The 12,586-nt window shown below is 46.2% G+C and overlaps 1 protein-coding gene across 1 annotated transcript in view; it reads left to right on the plus strand.

The window, feature by feature from the left end:
* ANKAR (ankyrin and armadillo repeat containing) overlaps positions 1 to 12,586 on the plus strand; it is a 541,104-nt gene that overhangs the window by 139,260 nt on the left and 389,258 nt on the right. The window contains exon 6 of the mRNA XM_073647842.1: positions 4,629 to 4,809. Coding sequence (XP_073503943.1) covers positions 4,629 to 4,809 — 181 coding nt within the window. The remainder of the gene's footprint in view (positions 1 to 4,628; positions 4,810 to 12,586) is intronic.

A 12,586-nucleotide genomic window follows, 5' to 3' on the forward strand; every position in this document is an offset into this window, starting at 1 on the left:
CCTGTCTCCCTATAACGTCTCTATGTAGCCTAGTCCTAGAGAAAACTTGTACAAATAAGGGCAGAAAATATCCCAAAGGAAAAAGAGAGAAAAGGGGGGGAGAAAAATGCTGTCTGCATTGCCAAACGTGGAGATCTCCTGCAAACCACTGCAGGACGACTGTCCGTCACCTCTGACACACCCGTGACAGTACCCCCCCTTCTACGAGTGGCCTCCGGACACTCAGGACCGGGTTTCTCAGGAAAAGAGGTGTGAAAAGAGCGAACCAATCTGGGAGCGTTTACCTTTGACGCTGAAACCCACATCCTCTCCTCTGGACCATAGCCTTTCCAGGGCACCAAGTATTGTAGAGAACAACGTTGGAGATGAGAATCTACAATCCTCCAAATCTCAACCTCCAGGTTATCATCAACCATTACTGGGGGCGGTGGTAGAGGTGAGGGCTCAAGAGGTTCTACGTACCTTTTGAGTAAGGACCTGTGGAACACATTATGGACCTTAAGGGCCCGAGGAAGTTCAAGACGAAACGCTGCTGGGTTAATGACGGCGGTTATTTTATAGGGACCAATAAACTTAGGTCCCGGCTCCAAGAAGGAACTTTCAATCTTATATTCTTGGTAGAAAACCACCCAAAGTCATTCACATTCAAGTCCGGACTTGGCAAGGGTTTTCTGTCAGCTACACTTTATACCTGTCACCCATGGTCTTTAAATTACACAGAGCACCCTGCCATACCGAGGAGAGCAAAGAAGCAAACCGTTCCTCCTCAGAAACTCCTGAAGCACCACCCCCACTGAAGGTACCAAACTGTGGATGATAGCCATATGCACCAAAGAACGGTGACCTGCCAGTGGATTCTTGACGATGATTATTGATGGCAAATTCTGCCAGCGGTAAGTAGGATGCCCAATCCTCCTGATTTTTGGAGACGAAACACCTGAGGTACAGTATATCTCCAAGTTCTGATTGACCCTTCTCGGTTTGGCCATTCGACTAAGGGTGGAAGGCAGAGGAAAAGGACAGCTGCACCATCAGTCGAGAACAGAATGCCTTCTAGAACCTGGAAACAAACTGGGTCCCCCGATCAGACACCACATCGGAGGGAACCCCATGAAGCTTCACAATCTCATTTATGAACACCTGGGCAAGTGTCTCAGCATCGGGAAGTGCAGGTAAAGCGACGAAGTGAATCATTTTACTGAACCTATCTACTACTACCAAAACCACCATTTTGTCTGCAGAAACCGGTAGGTCAGTAATAAAATCCATGGACAAGTGTGTGCATGGCCTGCTAGAGATAGGTAGCGGAAGAAGAGTACCCGATGGATGGGTGTGTGAAACCTTAGAACGTGCGCAAATACTACAAGCAGCTACATGTTCAATTACATCCCGATGCAACCCCGGCCACCAAAGACGACGAGAGAGGAGGTCCGCGGTTGCCTTACCACCTGGATGCCCAGCAAGCACAGAGTTATGATGTTCCCTGATTACTTTACGGCGCAGATCAGGTGGTACAAATAACTTTCCTGAAGGGCAGGAGGCAGGGGCGTCCCCCTGAGCCTCCAGCACCTCACCCTCCAGTTAAGGAAAAAGAGCCGAAATAACTACCCCAATCTGTAATATCAGGGCAGGGTTCTCATGGTCACCACCACCAGGGAAGCTCCGGGACAAAGCATCAACCGTGACGTTTTTGACCCCTGAACGAAAAGTGACAACAAAATTGAAGCTAGTAAAAAACAGGGACCATCTGGCTTGCCTAGGGTTGAGACGTTTAGCTGACTGGAGATATGACAGGTTGTTATGGTCAGTAATAACAGTAATAGGATGGACAGCCCCCTACAACCAGTGTCACCATTCCTCGGACGTCAATTTGATCGCCAAAAGTTCCCTATTACCCACGTCATAATTTCTCTCAACCGAAGACAATTTTTTTAGAAAAAAAGGTGCATGGACGCCATTTACCAGGGGACGAACCCTGAGACAACACAGCCCCAACCCCGACATCCAAAGCATCGACCTCCACAATAAAGGGTTGAGAAACATCGGTTTGACTGAGTATATATGTACAGTGGCAAAGTGATTCTTTAAGGAAGAAAAAGCCTGGAGGGAAGCCTCTGACCATTTGGAAAAATCAGACCCCTTCTTAGGCATGTCAGTAAGAGGTTTCACTACAACAGAGTAATTTCGGATGAATTTCCTGTAAAAATTAGTAAAGCCCAGAAAACATTATAGGGCTTTCAGGTTCTCGGGATGTTCCCAGTCAAGTTCTGCACGGATCTTCTCCGGATCCATCCGAAAACCTGAAGATGACAATAAGTACCAAAAAACTGCACCTCCTGAACAGAGAAAACACATTTCTCTAGTTTGGCATAGAGTTTGTTATCCCTTAATATCTGGAGCACCTGCTTATCATGCCCCCGATGGGTCTCAAAATCAGGTGAACAAACCAAAATATCGTCCAGATAGCCCACCACAAACCTCCCCACCAAATGATGAAAAATATCATATGAAATGCTGGAATACCACAGGTGCATTGGTCAAGCCAAAAGGCATAACCAGACTATCGAAATGACCTTCCGGGGTATTGAACGCTGTCTTCCATTTGTCCCCTTCTCTGATTCTAACCAGATTGTAGGCTATCCTTAAATCCAACTTGGAGAATACTTTAGGTCCCACAACCTGGCTGAACAAATCAGGAATCAGAGGAAGAGGGTATGGATCACAGATGGTAATTTGATTTCATTCTCGGAAATCTAAACAGGGACGTAGACTGCCAACTTTTTTCTTCACAAGGAACAACCCTGCCACCATGGGCGAAGATGAGGGTCTGATATGTCCCTTCTCCAGACTTTCCGCAATGAAATCCTTCATGGCTTGTCTCTCAGGGCCAGAAAGATTATACAGTCTGGACTTGGGTAGTTTAGCTCCGGGGGTCAGGTTAATAGGAAAGTCATAAGCACGATGAGGAGGCAAATCCCACAAAAAAAACATACTCCTTTTTTCTTGCGAATCTCCGGGGAGATGTATGATGTAGAGACACCCCCTAACTGCATAGGTTCCTCCACTTCCCCCAGTACTGGTTCACCCCCAGACCGCTCCCTTGGCAAAGGTACACAACCCCGACAAGAAGGCCCTGGAGAAGGAGGTTGCACCCATCTATCCCGAAGGCGCCTATCCAGACGTATGGCCAAAGACATGGCAGCCTCCAAGGACTGAGGGGTATCATATACAGCCAAGGCATCTGTCAACTTTTCCATTAGCCCTTCAAAAAATTTACTTTTAAGGGCTGAGTCATTCCATTTGGAATCCGTTGCCCATCTGCGGAATTCCGAACTATATGTTTCCACTGACTGAATCCCCTGCTGAAGGGTCATCATAGATGAGGGCAAGAGCTCTAAAAAAAACCTCCACAGATTGGAGACAAACCGAATTCTGCTGTAACGAAACTGCCCATGACTGAGGATCTCCCTGCAGTAGAGAGATCACAATGCCAACCTGTTGCTCCTCATTACCGGAGGAGTAGGGATGAAGCTTGAAATACAATTAGCATGCCTCCTTAAACACAAAAAAACTGTCCCTACCTCCTGAAAACCTGTCCGGGAGGGCAACCTTGGGTTCAGGCTGGACAGGCCTACCTGCAGAGACCCCCACATTGGCGGACTGTTACCGCTGATACTGTTGCTGAACATCACAGCGGAGGTCATTCACCTCCAGAGACAGACAGCAGAACTGCTCTGCGAGTTCTGCAACTGATCCCATACTAATGGGAGTAAGGAAAGAAAAGGTGCACGCCCAAAAACACACAAAGAAAGAAAAAATGTCAATCTTGTGTCGTTTTTTTTTTTTTTTTCCCAAAATGTGCTCAGCCGGTTATAATGTCACGCCAGGTGTGAGTGCAACACAGAGAGTCACGCCAGGTGTGAGTGCAACACAGAGGGGAAAGGGAGCCCAGACACTAGGGAAAGGGGAAGAGGTGACCTCCTAATCTCGACTAGCGTCACCCTATCTCCCCCTAACGTCCCTATACAGCCTCTGCAGCTGTCGCCGATCACGTGCCTCGCCCTACTATCCCTGGCGTATGGCTATAGTTGGGGGTGGAAGGAGATGAACACTAGTCAACCTCCGCTAGCACTCTAAAGGCAAAAGGGGAAAACAACACAGGGGAACAACAACTCAGCTTTAGAAGAACTCCAACAGTGCACACAGCCTCAAGACTACAGAGAGAATGTGATGCTGCTTCAGCCAAGTTCCAAGTAGAAATGAGTATAACCGGCGACGCCCACCTGGAGAGATCAGGTATACATACACCCAGGCCAGAGGGAGGTAGTCGCTGGGTCCCAAAGACAGCCTCCTATCTAGGTAGCTGTCTGCATTGCCAAACGTGGAGATCTCCTGCAAACCACTGCAGGACGACTGTCCGTCACCTCTGCCACACCCATGACAGTAGCCTTGTTAAGCTGGATTTAAGAAATGTGGAAAGTAATGGAGGCAGGATGCTAGGATTTTCACCATAAACTTATAGTGTTGATTTAGGAAAGTACTAGGGTGGTAGGATCTTTATTCTGCAGCTTGTTTTTTTTTATAACAAAAGCATAACATTTTTTTTAAATACTTTTGTTTTCTTGTAGCTATCATGTCCTTTCAATCCACCTTGAAGATTTTTACCAAACGATGCTGAAAAAACAATGGTGGGGAGCTATTAATGGAATAGTATGCACGTTAAAACCTAAAAGACTTCCGTTAACTGATATCCAGCTGCATGAACAGTTCAAGAAAAAATGTGGCTATAAAAAAGCCATTAAGTGTAAGGTAAGTGATTTACTGAAGTATGTGGATGAGGTATTTTAGACTATTGTACACATTTTAATTGTTTTAGCTGAGTTTAAATAGTTTTGGAACATATTCATATTTTTTCACATCCATGTAATCATGTAAATTATGAAATATTAGCATTATGCATAAGTTAACACCTTATGGAAAAGGTCTATTTTGGCATTTGATGTTTTTTATCATCTCATACCACAATCCTTTTTTTTGTCACCGTAGCTGTATGTGGGCTTGTTTGTAGTATGATTTGTATTTGTCAGGCTAAGCTCAAACGAGCGTATAAAAAGTCAACTGCTTTTCATCCAGAAAAAAAAGTATGAATTTTCATCTGCATTGTCATACATGTGTGATCTGTATGCTGTCTGTATGACATCCATTTCTATACTTAAGCGATAATTAAAATTTGCAAGACTACATACAGTTTCCTATCTTAAAGAATTCCAATATATCCATAAAAATCGGAAGCTGTGTGTTAATCCATATGGGATCCTATATTTTTTTCGTGCATCCATAGATTTGAACAAGCGAGTCTCAGCCGAAGTTTGGAGAAGACTTGTGCATGCTGCGATTGTTTTTCACATGAACGTACTGTCCATGAAAGCAAATGGTCATTTTTGCACGAATAGCACTCAGACTGAAAATACTAGCTCTGTGGCTCCATTTAGGAGTACATGTAACTTATTAACTTTTATCATCTCTTTATTAGAATTAATAGAAAAGTAAAGGTAATATCTGTGTAGTTAAGTGCATAATCCCTTCCTATCAGTGTCATACAGATACGGTTGTGCTCAAAAGTTTACATACCCTGGCAAAATTTTTGCTTTCTTGGCCTTGTTTAAGAGAATATGAATGATAACAAAAACCTTTTTCTCCACTCTTGGTTATTGGTTGGGTGAAGCCATTTATTATCAAACTACTGTGTTTTCTCTTTTTAAACCTTAATGACAACCAAAAACATCCAAATGACCCTGATCAAAAGTTCACATACCCCAGTTCTTAATACCGTGTATTGCCCCCTTTAACATCAATGACAGCTTGAAATCTTTTGTGGTAATTGTGGATGAGGTTCTTTATTTCCTCAGATGGTAAAGCTGCCCATTCTTCTTGGTAAAAAGCCTCCAGTTCCTGTAAATTCCTGGGCTGTCTTGCATGAACTGCGCGCTTGAGATCTCCCCAGAGTCGCTCAATGATATTGAGGTCAGGAGACTGAGATGGTAACTCCAGAACCTTCACTTTGTTCTGCTGTAGCCAATGACAGGTCCACTTGGCCTTGTGTTTGGATCGTTGTCATGTTGGAACTTCCAAGTACGTCCCATGCGCAGCTTGTGGGCTGATGAGTGCAAATTTGCCTCCAGTATTTGTTGATAACATGCTGCATTCATCTTTCCTTCAAGTTTTACCAAGTTTCCTGTGCCTTTGTAGCTCACACATCCCCAAAACATCAGCGATCCACCTCCCTGCTTTACAGTATGAATGGTGTTCCTTTCATCATAGGCCTTGTTGAACTCTCTCCAAATGTAATGTTTATGGTTGTGTCCAAAAAGTTCAATTTTGATCTCATCACTCCAAATTACCTTCTTCCAGAAGTTTTGAGGCTTGTCTCTGTGCTGTTTGGCATATTGTAGGTGAGATACTCTGTGACATTTGCGCAGTAATGGCTTTCTTCTGGCAACTCGACCATGCAGCCCATTTTTCTTCAAGTGCCTCCTTATTGTGCATCTTGAAACAGCCACACCGCTAGTTTTCAGAGAGTCCTGAATTTCAGCTGATGTTATTTGTGGGGTTTTCTTTGCATCCCGAACAATTTTCCTGGCATTTGTGGCCAAAGTTTTTGTTGGCCTACCTGACTGTGGTTTGGTTTTTACAGAGCCCCCGATTTTCCATTTGTTAATCACAGGTTGAATGCTGCTGACTGGCATTATCAATTCCTTGGATATGTTTTTGTATCCCTTTCCTGTGTTATACAGTTCAACTACCTTTTCCCGTAGATCCATTGACAATTCTTTTGCTTTCCCCATGACTCACAAACCAGAAATGTCAGTGACTGGATGAAAGATGCAAGAGTCTGTCTGGATCCCAGAAACTCACTCAGCTTTTATGCACACACACTGATTGCAAGCAAACAGGTCACAGGTGAGGATATTACCTTTAGTAGCCATTCAGACCCATTTGTGTCAAATTCTGAGCATGTTATGAGGCCAAAATCACCAGGGTATGTGAACTTTTGATCAGGGTCATTTGGATGTTTTTGGTTGTCATTATGATTTAAAAAGAGAAATTAAGTAGTTTGACAATAAATGGCTTCACACAACCAATAACCATGAGTGGACAAAAAGTTTTTTGTTATCATTTATATTCTCTGAAACAAGGCCAAGAAAGCAAAAATTCTGCCGGGGTATGTAAACTTTTGAGCACAACTGTAGGTCGGATTTAATGGCTTTTAAACATGACAGACCCAGAGGACATCCTGTCATCATGCTGCAGGGGGTTGTGGGGTGACAGAGGAAGCAATCTTAGGTATTTCTGTCACTGCTGAAGTGAATCTGGAGAGTTAGGCCCCATTCAGATGCTTCTCACATACGTGTTCCATCCGAGTTTTTCATATGTACTCATTATCAGTTTAGTTGCTAGCATCATGGAGCTGCGGATCTTTGGCGAGTAAAACTTTGAATTGTATTAGCATCAACATGACACCAACACAGAAAATTCGGAGCCTACAGCTGAAAATAAAATATAGTGAATTTTATCGATCAAATTTTAAAATATAATTAAAAACAAGATACAAGAAGAGAAGTTTTGCCAGAATAAAACCTGTCCAAGGGAGAACATATAAAGAGATTCTCATACTAAAACTCAACATCCCACCATCACATAAAATGTGTATAAGGCCACGGCCCCACTATCAGTATTTGGTCAGTATTCGGGGAGTATTTTTTCTCAGGAGTGGGAGCCAAAACCAGTTGAGGAACAATCAGAAAAAAGGTATAATAGAAACAAGTCACCAATTCTGCATTTATCATCCACTCCTGGTTTTGGCTCCCACTCCTGAGAAAAAGTACTGACCAAATACTGATAGTGGGGCCCTGGCCTAAGGCTAATTACAATCCCATACCTCCCAACCTTCGAAGAAGAGAAAGAGGGACAGATTATTTGGCGCGCTGAGCACGCCGTGGCAAATTTTGGCCACACCCAATCCATGCTCATTTACCATTTCTTTCTCCCCTGGCAGGAGGAGTTGTCAGGAGGGCGCTGGTAATGAGGGGCATTCAGCAGACGGCTCTCATCCCCATTCCTGGTATGCATGGCCCCCTCATCCCCAATCCTGGTATGCATGACCCCCTCATCCCCAATCCTGGTGTGCATGGTCCCTTCAAACCCAATCTTGGTATGCATGTCCCCTTCATCCCCAATCCTGGTATGCATGGCCCCCTCATCCCCAATCCTGGTATGCATGGCCCCCTCATCCCCAATCCTGGTACGCATTGCCCCCTCATCCCCAATCCTGGTACGCATGGCCCCCTCATCCCCAATCCTGGTATGCATGGCCCCCTCAGACCCATTCCTGGTATGCATGGCCCCCTCAGACCCATTCCTGGTATGGATGGCCCCCTCAGACCCAATCCTGGTAAGCAGGGCCCCCTCTGACCCAATGCTGGTATGCATGGCACCCTCAGATCCAATGCTGGTATGCATGGCCCTCTCAGACCCAATCCTGGTATGCATGGCGCCCTCAGGCCCAATCCTGGTATGCATGGCCCCCTCAGACTCAATCCTGGTATGCATGGCCCCCTCAGACCCAATCCTGGTATGCATGGCCCCGTCAGACCCAATTCTGGTATGCATGGCCCCGTCGGACCCAATCCTGGTATGCATGGCCCCCAAAGACCCATTCCTGGTATGCATGGCCCCCAAAGACCCATTCCTGGTACGCATGGCCACCTCAGACCCAATCCTGGTATGCATGGCCGCCTCAGACCCAATCCTGGTATGCTTGGCCCCTCAGACACAATCCTGGTATGCATGGCTCCCTCAGACCCAATCCTGGTATGCATAGCCACTTCAGACCCAATCTTGGTATGCATGGCCGCCTATCCTGGTATACATGGCCTCACTGCACACATAAAAAAATAAACACTTATACTCACCTTCCTTCCTCCCCTCTGCTCCAGCGCTGTGTCCTGTCTTCCAGCAGCTGATCTCAGAATCTGAACAGTGCATGACATCACTGCCATGCGCCCTCAGATGCCAAGGTGAGCTGAGGGGATATTCACTCCTCTCCACGCCGGGACTATGGGCGTGGAGAGGAGTGAATAGTAACCCTCCTTAGTAGCATGCATTGTCAGCAGGGCCACGGCTCCTGCTGCGGCTCCGCAATCCTCTGTGCCCGCTACTAAAGAGAATGAATATTCACTCTTCTCTACGCCCATGGGAGTGGAGAAGAGTGAATATTCATTCTCTGTAATAGCGGGCACACAGAATCGAGGAGCCGCAGCAGGAAGCCGGCGGCTGCGTATCACAGTGTGCGCTATTAAGGAGAATGAATATTCACTCCTCTCCACGCCCATGGGCGTGGAGAGGAGTGAATATGCATTTTCTTTAGCAGCAGGCACACGTGGTAGCTGCCGCTGCCGGCTACTACCTGTGCCCGCTGCTCCACCGCCACAACAACGCCCACCACCCTCCACAGCCGGGATTTACAGCTGAGCCGTGACGGGACGTGGGACTGATCTCTCAAATAGGGACAGTCCCGTGGAAACCGGGACGTTTGGAAGCTCTGCAATCAATTCTAGTGTATACTAATACAGCTAATTAGTAATTAGTGCAGGGCTAGATTCTGGAGTAGGGCTAGCAAATTATATGCCTAGGCAGGGTTTATTGCTGTTACAACATTAAAACAAACAAGGGCTAATTACAATAGATTCTAGTGTATCCTAATAGGGCTGTTCGGTGTAATTAGTGCAGGGAAAGTTTTCTGGAGTAAGATTAGAGGCTTCTAGACATCTTTTTAGGGATTATTGTTTTACAGTCCTTGGTGCTGCCACGTACGACCCCAAGTTCAGGGCCGATTGCAAAACATTCTCTAGTAATACCGCTCTTTGATGCGTACTTAATAAAAAATGTGCAAGGCAGCGATAAGGGGCGGGGAAGTGAATGTGGCGCTGATGGTGGTGCACAAAGTGGCCGTGTGACAGGGCAAACTGGGCCTGCTGCGGGCACACCCCAAACCTCATCTCGACCTAGCTTCCTGTCACAATTTGCTGGAGAGTGCGGGTCACCACTGTTAAAGCCATAGCAGTGCGAGCAGGTTGTGGGCTGTATGTGTGACACCCGTATCTGTAGCGCCACAAAATGCCTGCATGTGTAGTATAATTTATCTGTATTGCCAGCTATGGTGAAGGTTGGTTTCTCTGCTGTTATAATTGCATCCACACATTGTTACCCGATCATTTACTGATGGACTGTGCACTTTTGCTTAAACCAGGAAGTGTGCACGATCCATCAGAGGGGAGGAGGTGCTTCTGAAGTGAAGTGTGCTTCAGTGGAGCAGTGAAGATGTGAGGAGACATAGCATCATGGAGGTCCCAGTGCAAGGCAGAGAAGTGTGCTCTCTTTGCAAGGACAAACTGCGTGAGGCAGGGTCTCAGTCCCTAGAGCTCAGAGACTTCTAGGGTCCATGTTAAACTGAAAGACTGCTCGGTCTTCAAACATCGAGCAGAAGAGTGCTTTTGCCCAAGAGCTCAGCTGTGCATAGAATCAGGAACACTTCTGCAAGAGAAAGTAGGTGTTTTTCTACAGAATTTGAGCTGCCTTCTCACTGGAAGGGATCACAAATCCAGTATCTAGCTATCTTAGTCCTATAGGGTCATTTACCAGAGGTATAATTAGCAGCAGGAAGGCTACACAACCTCACAGCAACCTAACCACGCAGGTCCGACCAAAACCCTGTAAGTGAGTTGTATGGAAGCTTCAGGAATTGTTTACAAAACTTCAGTAAAAGGTGCAAACTGGTTATTACCCGTCTAACGCTGATTATTCTCTGCTGCGTCATTCCCGCTCCAACTCCCCTGGGAGCCAGCCCTGGTTGGGAAGGGTTAATCATCTGACACAGTTCATCACTAGATAACTCCCAGGAGCCTTCATCAGTGACCGGCCATACCAGGCCGATTATCCCAACTGGCGTCACAAACCTTTTTATTATTTTATTATTAACAATTGGGGGTTAATAATAAATCACGCCATGCACCAGTACCGTGACTGCAGTGGCTGGCCGGAGCGGCACATATGCAGGGCCGTATTTGCTACTAGGCACCCAAGGAGAGGTGCCTAGGGCGGCAGGTTGTATGGGGCGCCACCATGATGGAAGATTTATTTTTCTAAATTTCCCACTTATTCTTACCTCCACTGGACTGTGTATGAAATGCGCCATTTTTATTAGGTGAGTGCATGGGCAAATGAGCACTTATCATCTCCCTGCCCGACAGAGGAAGTTAAATGATAGAAGTTAAGGACCTGTGATGATGTCATGCCCATGTGACTTATGGGCAGAGCCATACAACAGCTTGCAAGAAATTTTTTCCTGGGCAGAAAACATCAGAGAAGAGACATTAGTGACAGGTAATTAGGGAACAGTGGTACATAGGATGCAGGCTATGTGGGGGTTCATATGGGGGTGCAGGCTGTATGTGGGGAGATACATATGGGGGTATAGAATGTATATGGGGGGGCAGAATACATTTGGGGGGTGCAGTCTATATGTCGGGGTACATATAGGAGGTGCTGCAGCTACGTGGGGGTACATATAGGAGGTGCTGGAGATATGTTGAGGTACATATATGGGGGTGCAGGCTACATGTGTGAGTATATATATGGGGGTGCATGCTATACGTGGGGGGTACATATAGGGGGTTGCATGCTATATGTGGGGGTACACACGAGGTGCATATTACATGTGGGGAGTACATATATTGGGGTGCAGGCTATATGTGGGGTGTACATATATGGGGTGCAGGCTATATGTGGGGGTACATATGGGTGGGTGCAGGCTATATGTGGGGGTACATATGGGTGGGTGCAGGCTATATATGGGGGTGCAGGCTATATGGGCAGCATATTGGCTCAGTGATTAGCACTGTTTGCTTTGCAGCACCGGGGTCCTGGATTCAAATCCCATCAAGGACAACATCTGCAAGGAGTTTGTGTGTTCTTCCCGTGTTTGTGTGTGTTTCCTCCTGATTCTCAGATTTCCTCCCTCTCTCCAAAAACTGATAGGGAGTTTACATGGTAAGCCCCAATGTGGACAGTGATGATAAAGTCTCGCTGTGGAAAATGATGGCACTGTATAAACAATGCATATTAAATAATTAAAATATATATCAGGGTGCAGGCCATTTGTGGGGGTGCATATGGGGAAACAGGCTGTATGTGGGGGGTACATATGGGGGTGAACGCTGTATCTGGAGGCTGCATGGGGTGCCGGAAGTATGTGGGGGATGCAAGCTGCATGTGGGTGGTATATGGTGGTGCAAGCTGTATGTGAGGATTACGTGGGGGTGCAGGCTGTATGTGTGGGGGATATGGGAATGCAAGCTGTATGTAGGGGGGACATGGAATTAATTGCAGACTATATGTAAAGGGTACATGGGTGTACAAGCTGTATGTGGGGGTTACATGGGGGTGCAGGCTGTATGTGTGGGGAATATGGGAATGCAAGCTGTATGTAGGGGCGACATGGAATTAATTGCAGACTATATGTAAAGGG

The sequence above is a fragment of the Phyllobates terribilis genome, unplaced genomic scaffold, assembly GCF_046119375.1.
Source record: "Phyllobates terribilis strain yellow unplaced genomic scaffold, ASM4611937v1 Scaffold_9__5_contigs__length_417890890, whole genome shotgun sequence".
NCBI lineage: Eukaryota > Metazoa > Chordata > Amphibia > Anura > Dendrobatidae > Phyllobates > Phyllobates terribilis.